Below are 11,436 nucleotides of genomic sequence, written 5' to 3'. Positions count from 1 at the left end.
CCCCAGCCCCCTGTGCCCCCCCCTCCCCTTGTGCCCCCATCTCTTGGCTGCGCACCGCCGGGGGTCGCAGTCCCTGGGGGTGCCCTCTCCCTGCCCGGGCCGGCCACGGGCCCCAGAAGCCTCCAAAGGGAGCCCAGAGCAGTGGGGGCCAAGAGGCAGGGGCTGGTGGCCAGGGCAGAGCCAGGCGGCCCCACCGGGACCGCTCCTGTTAAACCAGGACGCGTGGTGGGGTCCTTGGGGTGCTGCAGGGAGCCGGGGGTCCCAGCGAGGGGTCTGACCGAGGGGTCCCAGCGAGGGGCCTGACCGAGGGGTCTGACCGGGAGCGGGCGCGCGGTCAGCCATGACCAGCGGTGTGCCACAGGGAGCCGTGGTTCACCCCCAAAATGGAGGTTGGGGAAGGAATGGACCCCACAGACCCCAAAACCACTCAGCCTCGCTCACAGCCGGGGCTTTCTTTTCTCTTTGGAAGGGGACAGACACATCGGGCAGCAGCGGAGCGCCCGCCACGCCGCGCTGGCTCCGGAGGCTCCCTGGCACCACGATGCTCGCAGGTGACACAGCAAGGACAGGCACGGGGCCGGTTTGCTGTGAGGACGGCGATGGCGGCTTCTCTTCTGTCTGCCCGATCGCTTTGTTGCACGGAACTGAAGCCGAAGAGCAGCCTCTGCGCCCCCTGGGTGTGCCGCCGGGCTACGGGACCGGTGACATGCGCACCGCCTCGGCCTGGGCGTCTCGTGCTGTCTTCTCCGGCCGAACGCAGATGGCGAGGCGCTGCAGGGTGGAAGAGGGCGGAGAGAAAAGGGAACAGGTCTCCTTCCCGCAGCAGGACCTCCTGCCCTGCGCAGCGGGAGCTGGTGCTCCCCATTTGTGCCCCCCGCCTGCCCCCATGGCCTCAGGCTGGGGGTGTCCCACAAATGGGTGGAGGGATGACACCTGGGGACAGTGTCCTGCCTCCAGGGCCACGCTGATGCAGCTCTGACCTGCTTGAGAGAGCCCGGCGTCCAGACCAGCTTGTACACCATGTAGACGGGGATGCAGACGAAGGAGGATGCCCCTACGAGGTGCCCCACCGAGGTGCTCCACGCCGGGTACTGGTAGCCGAAGAGCACCAGGGGAGGCTGCTCCAGCAGGGAGCTGACGACGATGAACTGCAACAGCCGAAGAGAGCCCGTTCGGGAGCGATGCCTGGGGCTGGAGCAGGGCTGGAGCAGGGCTGGACGTCCCACAGCACCCGAAAAGCCCTGGCAGCTCCCCAACCCCAGCACAAGCACCGGGGCTGAGCGCCCTCCGTCCAACAAACCCTGCTGGGGCAGCAGCCGTCAGGGGCTGCACGTCCCCGTGCTGAAATGGAGCCACTTGCTGTCTGCTCCGACTGCAATAGTTTTCTCTTAATAACCTAGGCAGAGCACTTAGAGCCGTAATTAATCCCTGCAAAGCCTCTCCTCCTGCAGATCTGGCGAGATCAGACCCCTCTGTGCCTCGCCGGCGGCAGCCTTTGAAGCGCGGGGGCTGGCGTTTCAAAGGGGACCGATCCGGCCGGGCGCTGCGGTGCTGTCAGCGTGGCCGTGCCCAGGTGGGACGCTGCGGACCGGGCTGCTAGCGGTTGCCTTTTTCAAACGGGGCTGCATTTAGTGCCCGTGTGAGCACCCCAGCTGCCGGCTCCGAGCTTTGCCCAGGAGCACAGCAGCAGAAGGGGACGGAAAATGTACTTTTAGCTCATTTTTTTTTAGCTGAACCCGCTGCAGGCAGCCTGATGTCTCACCCGTGGTGCCACGGCTGGAGCAGCAGCTCGGGGAGAACATCTCCCTCGCTGGGCACCCGAGGGGAGGTGGCAGCTCAGCATCACGCTCGGGCCATGAGTACTCACCGCCAGCAAGGCCGGGCTGATGGCGGCCCAGCACACCTTCCAGAACAGCCCCGGGGCGAAGCCCAGCATGGCTTTCACGTCGTGGGAGAACCTCTGGATCCCTGCCGGAGGACAGAGCCATCTCTGGGCGAGGCGGCTGCAGCGAGGGGGCCCAGAGCCCGGCACGGTGCTCAGCCCCGTCACAGCCTCGCCAGGAGCCGCACGCCTGCCCCCAAGCCCCCTGGCATCCACTCGCGTGCGTAAGGTGAAGCACCCGCGCGGTGCCTGCGGGTTTCCGGGTGCTTTGTAGCAGAGGCAGGCTCTCACCATAAAACCAGGACACGGCTATCGTTTCCAGCAGCACCACCGCCAGGATCGAGCAGCCCGCGCCGAACTCCTCCAGCAGCTTCACCACGTAGGCGCCGCCCTGCAGCAACACCGGGGGTGGCAGCTCGCCCGAAATGGGCAGCGGTGGGCACGTCCCCGCGCTCGGTTACGGGGACGAATCTGGCTGAGCGAAAGCGAACGGCCCCCAGCCTGCCCCGAGCTGTACTCACGTAGGTGAGGGTGCTCAGGGAGCCCAGGAAGCAGACGGTGATGAGGCCGAGGACAAAGAGCTCCCTGCGCTTGGCCAGGGCCTGGGGGTACTCGTCCATCACGGCCGTGATCACTGCCTCTAGGCCCCCAAACTGCCCAGGAAACGCCGGGGTGAGGCGGGGGAACGAGACACAGCAAATCTGCTCCCCCTGTCCCCCCCGGTGCTGCCGCGCATCGTGGAGGCGCCTACCGTGCTGTCCAGCCCCAGCGTTATCATCATCAGGAAGAAGATGATGGCGAAGAAGGTGGAGCCCACCATGTTGGCGATGGCCTCGGGGTAGGTGATGAAAAGCAGGCTGGGACCTAGGAGGGGAGGCGGGTTTGCTTTGCCTCTCCCCCGGCTGCTCTGGCACAGCCCTGGGTGCCGGTAGCGGTGGGAACGGACGTGGGGGGGATGCTCCAAAGCACCTCGCTGCCCTCCATGCCCAGCCCCAGTTCCCCAGCACCCCCAGGTGCTCAGGGACCCCCAGCCCCGGCAGGAACATGGAGCCCTGGGCACCGTAGGGCAGAGCAGGACAAGGCGCTGGAGCTGGAGGAGGCGAACCTTTGTCTCTGGCTACGTCCTCCACCTCCACGTCCCTCATCTCGGCCATGTAGCCCAGCACGGTGAAGATGACGAAGCCCGAGAGGAAGCTGGTGAGGCAGTTCACTGCGCTGGTGACGAGCGCGTCCCTGGAAGGCAGAAAGCAGGGAGACGTCCCGTGGCAGGACCCTCCTGCAGTGCCGCCGGGCCCCTGTCCCGGCCCCGCATACCCAAACTGTTGGTGAAAGGGGCAGAAATGCTCCGGCGGGGCCGGGGGCTCTGCTGGGCCGCGCCGGCGAGCCCCATGCCCGTGCCTCATCCTGCAGCGGGTGCTCACCGGTAGCAGTTGTTGTGGAAGTGGTTGTAGCTGGCCAGAGCCAGAAGGACTCCGAATCCCGGGCCCAAGGAGAAGAAAATCTGCGCAGCAGCATCCACCCAGACCTGGCAGGAGAAGCAACAGGAGGGCTGGAGGCCAGGCAGGGGCCCCACGGCCCCACGGCACACCCACCCCGCAGCGCAGGGACGGGTCCATGCTGCCAAGCCTCTCTTGTGCCCGTGGCTCCTTCCCCTGCCCCATCCCCTGGGGTGCCCAGGTCGGAGGCAGCAAGTTTTGCCCCAGGACCCGTGCAGCAGCAGAATGAGGCAACGGCACCGGTGGTTCCCCAGCCCCCAAGGGGGGATGAAGCCGGGGGAGCCCCCGAGCCCCCGTGCCCAGTCCAGGGAGCTTCAGCACCGGCAGCACAGCCCTGATTATCTGTAATGAGAATTTTCAAGTGCCGCCTGGTAATTACCCACAGGAAGCCCATTGTCGAGCCGGGGCGAGAACACGGCACGAACAAACGGCAGCAGCGATGAGATGGGTGATTCAATCAGAGATTTACATTTCCAAGAGCCTGTCCAGGGCACCTCACCCCTGTGAGAGGAGCGGGCAGGACGGGGGGGGGATGTCTGTGTGCATCGCGTCCCCCCGCACTCACCGCCGTGCTCAGGAGCTTGCCCCAGTCCGGGCGCAGGTAGAAGAGCACCCCTCTCCAGGCGCCGGGCAGGGTGGCCCCACGGACCAGCAGGACGAGGAGGACGAGGTAGGGCAGCGTGGCCGTCACCCACACCACCTGCAGCGGAGGCGGCCGTCAGCCCCCCAGCACCCGCACCGCTTGCGCCGGGCACTGCCCCGAAGGCCGTGCCCCGAATTTAGGCAGCCGGGTGAGCTGCCGGGCACCACGGAGGGGATGCTGCTGGCCCCAGCGAGCCCAGGGATGGGCAGCGCCGGTGCGGGGCCCTCTCACCTTGCCGGAGGTTTTCACCCCTTTCCACAGGCTGAAGTAGACGATGGTGAAGATGAGGAAGAGGCAGAGGAGCAGCTGCCAGCGGATCCCCCCCACATCGTACAGACCGCCGGACTTCTGGATCTCCAGGACCTTCCTCCTGTGGCCGGGCAGGGTCTCAGGTGCCGCTGGCTCTGCGCGAGGGCGAGCTGGCAGCGGGCAGGCAGCCCCACAGCCCCCTCTGCCCCGGAGCAGCGGTTGTGAGCACCCCAAGAGCATCCCCACGCGATGGCCACTGGTGGTTGCACACCTGGTCCTGGGCACCCTGCTCCAGGACCCCACGCAGCAGAGCCGAGTGCCTCCACGGGGATGTGCCCCAGCTCAAACCCGTTATCTGCGCATGGGCACTTACGTATAAAACTCCTCGGCGGGGGACCTGGAGAAGTTGGTCCAAGTCACGTTGCTCCTCCCGAAGTAGTTGGTGCAGTTGGGGGTGTTCCAGGGGTTGTCGCAGCTCGCCCAGGGCAGGGTGCCCGAGAAGGACGAGTAGAAGTAATAGAGAGCCCAGGCGATGATGGTGTTGTAGTAGAAGGAGACGTAGAGGCCGATGATGCAGATGGCAAAGCCGATGCCTGGGGAGAGAAGGGGACAGGCTCCCGCTGCCTGGGCTGGCCGAGCAGCTCCCTGCGCCCAGGGCAGACCCGGGCTGGCCCCGCACTTTGTGCGTGACCACCTCTCACCTTTGAAGATGGGGCAGATGCGCTTCCAGATGGGGATGGCGCCCGTCCTGTGGAACTGCCCCAGGGCCAGCTCCATGTAGAAGAGGGGCACCCCTCCGAAAACAGCCATCAGCGTGTAGGGGATGAGGAAGGCGCCTGCGGGGAGAGGAGCAGAGCGGGGTGACCACCACGGCCCCGTGCCAGCCGGCGAGTGAGTGCGGGGACACGTCACGGGGGATCCTGGGTGTGTGGCTCGGACACAGGCCTCTCGGAGGCTCTGCAAACCCCTCGGGATGCCCCACAGAGAGCGGCTCGTGGGTGGGAGCGGGGACGCTCAGGTCGCCCCTTTGGTGCTGCGGGCAGCACGAGCCAGCAGGGTGCAAGGGATGGGGCACCACGCACCTCTCGGGTCTCAAAGAGTTTTGGAGAGATCCTGCTGAATATGCATTGTCACCCCGAGATACGAGTAATTAATGCTGTGATCTGCATTATTCATACCAACGCCATCTATACCGGGACTGCGCTTGTACGCAGTGGACTTTTAGGGGCTGGAGCTGAGCTCGTCCGGAGAGCCCAGCCGGGATTAGTTAATTTAACCCCCACGGCTGCTCCCTCCATATGCTGGGGGGACACGGGGCTGTGGTACCTCCGCAGCTGGAGCCCTGACCTCCAGGAGCGCCGGCCTCCCCTGGGCGTGCTGCTTGATCCTCACCTTGCTGCGTGCTTAGGGAAGGCATCTCGCCAGCCACGTCACCGACAAGTGGCTGAAGCTTGCCCCCAGCCCCAGAGGAGCAAATCCCAAATAACTGTGCTTCCACGGGGGCGCCTGCCATCCATGCTGTAGCCTTGAGTGTGGCACTAATTATCTCCTCCTAGTTTTCCCAGGCGCCAGAGGATGCTGCCCGAGTGCCGACTTTGGCAACGAAACCCACTGTGCTTTGGCAAATAGCACGAAATTTTCATTCCTCATTTATAATTTCTATGCAAGGGGAAATTATTGTCATTGCAGTCTGCTTAAAGCAGACTTATCGTATTTCCAGTCTGTTTAAACCAATTTGTTTAGTTGTCACTTACTCAATGTTTTTCCTGCGCGGAGCTTTTGCACCTAAACTTTCTGGGCTGTGTGCCTGCAAAACCAGGGCTCACCCCAGGGTCCAGCGCAGCTCGGGCCGGGGATGTCAGCAGGAGTATTTTAAAACACCAGCCACCGGAAGGCTTGCTTGCACCAGATCACACGATCGGATCAGCAAGCGCATGAACCTCCCACCCCAAATTTACAGCTTCCTCAGTATGGACCAGGTCGCTTTGCTCTCGCTGCCCCCGGTGCTGCGAAGTGCCCGGTGCCTGCGGCCGTCCCGCAGCAGGGAGCCGACACCGCTGATCCCACCGGGAGGGGCACGAATGACACCGGGAGAGGGGTGAATGGAAGAGGGCTTTTAAGGGAAAAAGACACAGAGCAGAAAGGAGAGAGATGCGAGGAGAAGTTGGGTCGGTCTCTGAGCTGCCCTCTCCGAAGAGGAGCGGCTAGAGACCAACAAAGACAAGAAACAGCGAGTTTTCAGCATCCGAAAGAGGACAGACGGATTTCTTTTCCCCCAAAAGCAGATGTAAGCAGCCCTAGCAGCATCCTTACCCCCTCCGTTCTGGTAGCAGATGTAAGGGAACCGCCACACGTTGCCCAGATCGACGGCAAATCCAACGACCGAGAGGAGGAAATCCATTTTTTTGCTCCACTTGTCCCGGGGGTGCACGGCGGGCGCGGGGCTGGCCCCAGGACCCCCGTCCTGCCCGGGGGGGCTGGCAGGTGCCGGGCAGGGCTGCTCCCCCATGCTGCCGCCCCGGCGAGCCCTGCAGGACTCGGGCTGAGCAACTTGGGGAAGGGAAGGATTTTCCCGTGGCTGATGACAGATCCGAGGAGGGGAGGGTCAGGCTGCCTGCGCGTCCCCACCTCCAGCTGGAAACCCACGGCACCGAGCGCGCCGGGAGAGAAACCTGTCCTTTGATCAGAGGCAGGAGGGGTGGAGGGAGCGCAGCCCCCTGTGGGGCTGCGGTGTGGGGACCGACCCCACCGCACCCGTCCCCGTCCCCTCTGCTCCCAAACTCTGCCCCCAGGGGCGCGCACTTGGCCGTGTGGCAGATTCAGCGACACGCTGTCGGTGTTTGCACACAGACGTGGCCTTGAGCCAGGCTTGGTTCCGTGCCCTTTCCTCCCGATGACTGGTTATTTTTTTATCCTTGGTGTATTCTGTGATTATTGCGGCTCTGCGAACGGTGACACCGGCCCGCACAGGGATGCAGTCCGTGCTCGCAGGGGCAGGCGCGGGGCACGAGTTCCCGCAGGCCGGAGGTGTCCCTGTGCTGCTGGGGTCCGCGCGGGGCGCTCAGCGCCGCCGCTTCCAGCCGTCCCCATCGCTCCGGGGATGTGCCGCGTCTTCGCGTGGCACCGGGGTGCGAGCGGCTGCAATCAAACCACCTGGAAGTGAAAGAACTTCTGCGGCTCAGGTACTATCAGGGAGGGGACGGCGGGGTACCAAAAGCTGGTTTTCGCTTTCTTCTGGTTTACAGCTAAATCGCAAATTTTATCACAAGTGGAACTCGTCCGTGCGCGCTTACAGCCCGGCACCCGGCACCCAGCCCGGTGCACAGGGAGCCCTTACATGGGGCTCTGGGTGCTGCCAGGGCCCCCGCGCTCCAGCACCGGCTTTTCCAGGCACCCCTCACCTGTAATTAAAAGAAACGACAAAAGAGATCAAAACGGGAAGCGTGGCTCCTGGGGGCACGGCAGCGGGTTGCTGTGACGACGTGACGCCAGCCGCCGGCCGCAGGAGACCTCTGGCCACTGTTAATGCTGCGGGCGCATGCACGGGGACCCGCTAGAAATGTCCAGTGTAAAAAAAAAAACTTTTTTTTCTTTCTGTTTTCTTTTGTTTTGACAAGGCTGGCCCTGGCTGCTCTGGCTGTCGGACCGGAGCAGCTCGGGGTGCTCATCCTTGTGCTCCCGGAGGCTTTTCCTTGGCAGGTTCGATGGCCAGGCTGCGGTGGCACAGCTCTGCCAGGGCACACCACCCTTCAGCTCGCCTGAGCATGAGGGAAAGGGAGGTTTTTCTCTCCTAGCCGGCCACCCCCTTGCCGCCCGGAGGACAGCTGAGCCGTGGTGGGATGGAGCGGAGGTTTTGGGGAGGTTTCGGGGTGCTGAGCCTCCCCTCCAGGAGCCCACGAGCACGTGGCACTGCAAGGCTCTGTCGGAGGCTCCTGTGTCCGAGGCTCAGCACGCAGGTGAGGGTCAGTTAATCCCCCGGGGGTTTATGCAGGATTTGTGTCACTCCCCGGCTTTGGCAAAGCTGCGAGTTTCAACAGCAGTCCTTATAATGCGGGTGTGGGAATTAAATCCATCGGAAATTAAAGCCAGGACTGTGCATTACTGGCAGGGTACTGCAGGTGGCTGGCAGAGCAGCTTCTGTGCCTTCCCTAGGGATGAAGGTGAGAAATCCCCTTTGCTGTCTGAGCAGTGGGCTGGGGAAGCACGGTTTAATCCCACTGGGTTGAGGACAATCTTCAGGGCGTAAGTGACAGCAGAGAGACAGCTGCTGCCATAGCAACTGAATAATTAAAAAATTAATAATTTTTAAAAAAAAAAAGCTTTTTTTTTTCTGCAGCTGACCCTTCTGTTCTCCAGGTAGTTTCAACGCAAGGCCTCAGCTTAGCGCAGCACAAACCAGCATCAGTTTCCTAACATTCCTGTGCCTCTGGCAGCCCCCATCCCCACCAGATCCCCCCTGCTCCCGGCCCAACGAACCATGAACGTGCCCGGCGCCCCGCTCCCAGCTCCCCTGGTCCCCACCTGCCCCCGGGGGCGCCCCATCGCCCACCCGTGCGGCCGCGACCCACCGATGCGGCTGCCTCCCCTCCGGCGGCATCGGGGCCGGGCTGCTGCTGTCAAGTCAATGAGGGGCGAGCTTTGAGAGCGCAATTGCCTTCGGAGGCTGCAAGCTGGAAAAGCCACGGCCCGTGTTCGGGGCTGCTGGAGACGGGAGCAGGGCAGAGGGAGAGGTGTCTTTAGGGGGGGGGGTCCATGGAACTGCGGGGTGTCCCCACTGCGCAACCCACGGTGCCGCTGCGCAGATGGGTTCTCCCCAGAGCTTTCTTTACCCTGGTCACAATTTTCGGGTCCCAGCGTCAGTGGGTGTCCCACAGCAGATGGGGGCTCCTGCCTAAAATGCTGTTATTTCGCCCATTGTAGCCAAACCCCTTTGGCCACCATCTGACACCTAATTAGAGGCATTTCAGCAGAGGAGGCTGCGGGGAGCACGTGGCGGCTGAAACAACGCACAGCCGGCTCCTTTCCTGCCCTGCTGGAGCCGAGCTTGCGCTTCGGTCCATGGAGAGCAGGGGGCAGCCGGGGGGACCCCGAGTTTCGCTTTGTGCTGCTCGGGTCTCCTGGGCCAGCCTCACGGTGCCTGAACTCTGCAGCACCACGCTCAGACGCACCCTGCGCGCTCCCCAGTGCGCTCACGGCCATGTTTTCTTGTCGTTTTCTTTACACAAAGCACACAAATCGCTTTACCTTTAAAAAGTACAGTTTAAATTTAGTTCAAATCAGATTTAACTTTGGATTTCCATTGAGTCGGATGATGTTTCTAAACAGCGTGGTTATCTGATTAGCAGGTTGCTTTTATCCTACCTGCTCATCCGTGCAATGAAATGCAGAGAAGTGAATTGTGGTCTTAAAACAACTCTCCTGTTTGAGCCGCAGAGGCAGCAGTGGGAAGTTTAATTTAATTAGCATGATACTCAGAGATGTAACTTAATCACATTAAGCATACATCAATGTGCTCTCATTTAAGCTCTCCAGACTTCAGAAAACAGGGGCCACTCGCATCCAACCCATCTTTAACCCAGTGAGAAGCAGCATTTTCCAGGGAAAAGAAACCAGCGAGACTTATAGAGATCTGGTCTGTGCGCTTGTTTTGGTGGATTTCTCCCCAAAGGAGGTAATAAAGCAATAATAACTGCCACCCCCCCTGCATAGCACTATTGTTTTGGGGGAGGAAGAACCCAGGCAAAAAGAACAGAGTTTCTGATGAGCCGAGGTGCAGAGGAGAGCAGCCGGTTGCGTAATGTGGCTGTGCATGGCATGTGCACAGATGTGACTTTCGTCTTTCACCACCTCCAGGACCCAAAGTAACAAAAGTTATTCCCCCCCTTTATCATGGGATAAGAACTTTCTGGGAGCAGGACGTCCCATGGCAGTGCCACCAGATGACAGCCTAAGCGTTGCTTTGCTTGGTACGTAGCCCCACCGAAGCGCCAGCATCCATCCACGTGAGCTGCTCTGTGCCTTTCCCCAAAGACGGCATTTCTCCGGTGACACAAATCTGTCCGCAGCGCACAGTGGGAAGAGACGGGTCCTCTCTGGGCTGCTTCAGCACGTGAGGGACGCAGCACACCCAGGGTTAGTTCTCCTGGAGCGCCGCAGAGAGATTGACAGGACTGAAGATTGCAAGAACCAGCACGGTTCATTAGCAGGAGCCGAGATGATCTTCTTGCTCCTCTGGGCTTCTCTCTGCCAGTGCGCTCTCGCACTGGGCAGGCTGCGTGGTCAAGTCAAGCTCGTGGGCTTGAGAAGCCCTGCAGAGATCAGCGCCGTGCGAGGTGCTCAGCGTGACACAGCCGTGCTGTGCCCTGGCTCCTCGGGACCCGGCACATTTTCCGTTTGGGCACTGGGCGTTTGTGCAGAGCCGTGGCTCTGCTCTGCCCCGGCTACAGCTCAGGGCCGCGGGCGCAGATAGGCTGTCTCTGCCCTGGGTGATTTCATTCACTGTTGATATCTGATGGCACTCCTACGTAGTGTTTTATGAGGCTGTGATGCCTTCATAATGATTGTTTATTAGCCCGTCTTAATTGCCTGTGCAGCACTGCAGGACCTGTGGTCATAAATAAATGACGGGCAGGGTGGCAGAGCAGCAGAGCTAGGCATAAGGTGCACGGGCTTGTGCTGAACATGACCCGTGCTCCTTCCCGGACACAGCAGGGTAGCCCACCTGCTCCCATCCTACTTGCACAGCTCCCACCCCGCTCGCACAGCCCCCGTGCTGGAGGTCGCTTGGTAAAACAGATGCAATGGTGCCATCTTCTGACACCGGGCAGCCGGGGCTGGCTGCCCTGGGGGGTCTGCGGCGAGCGGCTGTGGGGAGCAGAGCCGGGGCTGGACGGACAAACCTGGGCTGACAGCCCTGGTGTGGTGGGTCAGGTCCTGCGCCGCTGCGACCAGGCTGAGAGCAGCATCCCAAGGGTGCTGGTAAAAACCAGGGACCGCTAACAGGAGTCCTCATCCCAGCCCCTTCTTCCTGGGATCCCCCTGGATCCCCAGCCACCCCTCGGCAGGCCAGCCCTGCTGCTGCAGCTCAGTCACATCTGCACCGTCACCGCCTTTACTAACAGGACATTTAGCAAGCAAATAAGCAGCGAAAAGCAAACAACAGACAA

At 61.9% G+C, this 11,436-nt stretch overlaps 1 protein-coding gene across 1 annotated transcript; it reads right to left on the bottom strand.

Moving 5' to 3' along the window:
- Positions 1-635: 635 nt before the first annotated feature.
- LOC106031388 (sodium-dependent serotonin transporter-like) lies at positions 636-7,437 on the bottom strand. Its single transcript, XM_048074003.2, has 13 exons — positions 6,584-7,437; positions 4,972-5,106; positions 4,644-4,863; positions 4,253-4,391; positions 3,944-4,078; positions 3,304-3,407; positions 2,988-3,115; positions 2,634-2,746; positions 2,404-2,535; positions 2,174-2,273; positions 1,868-1,968; positions 981-1,148; positions 636-771 (listed from the first exon to the last, which is right to left on the bottom strand). The coding sequence occupies exons 1-13, from the start codon at positions 6,777-6,779 to the stop codon at positions 691-693; spliced, it is 1,752 nt and encodes a 583-aa protein (XP_047929960.2). The 5' UTR covers positions 6,780-7,437; the 3' UTR covers positions 636-690.
- Between the last annotated feature and the right edge of the window lie 3,999 nt (positions 7,438-11,436).

Source organism: Anser cygnoides, chromosome 17, assembly GCF_040182565.1.
Source record: "Anser cygnoides isolate HZ-2024a breed goose chromosome 17, Taihu_goose_T2T_genome, whole genome shotgun sequence".
Lineage (NCBI taxonomy): Eukaryota > Metazoa > Chordata > Aves > Anseriformes > Anatidae > Anser > Anser cygnoides.
The sequence above is the reverse complement of the archived record's forward strand: the minus strand, read 5'-3'. Positions and strand labels throughout refer to the sequence as shown.

Excerpts from the sequence above, each read along its gene's own strand:
- LOC106031388 (XM_048074003.2), bottom strand. The coding sequence starts at position 6,779 with ATGGGGGAGCAGCCCTGCCCGGCACCTGCCAGCCCCCCCGGGCAGGAC. Across the intron at positions 4,392-4,643 it reads CCCGCCGAGGAGTTTTATAC|GAGGAAGGTCCTGGAGATCC; the intron begins GTAAGTGCCCAT and ends GCCCGGCCACAG. Across the intron at positions 1,969-2,173 it reads AGCCGTGTCCTGGTTTTATG|GGATCCAGAGGTTCTCCCAC; the intron begins GTGAGAGCCTGC and ends GTCCTCCGGCAG.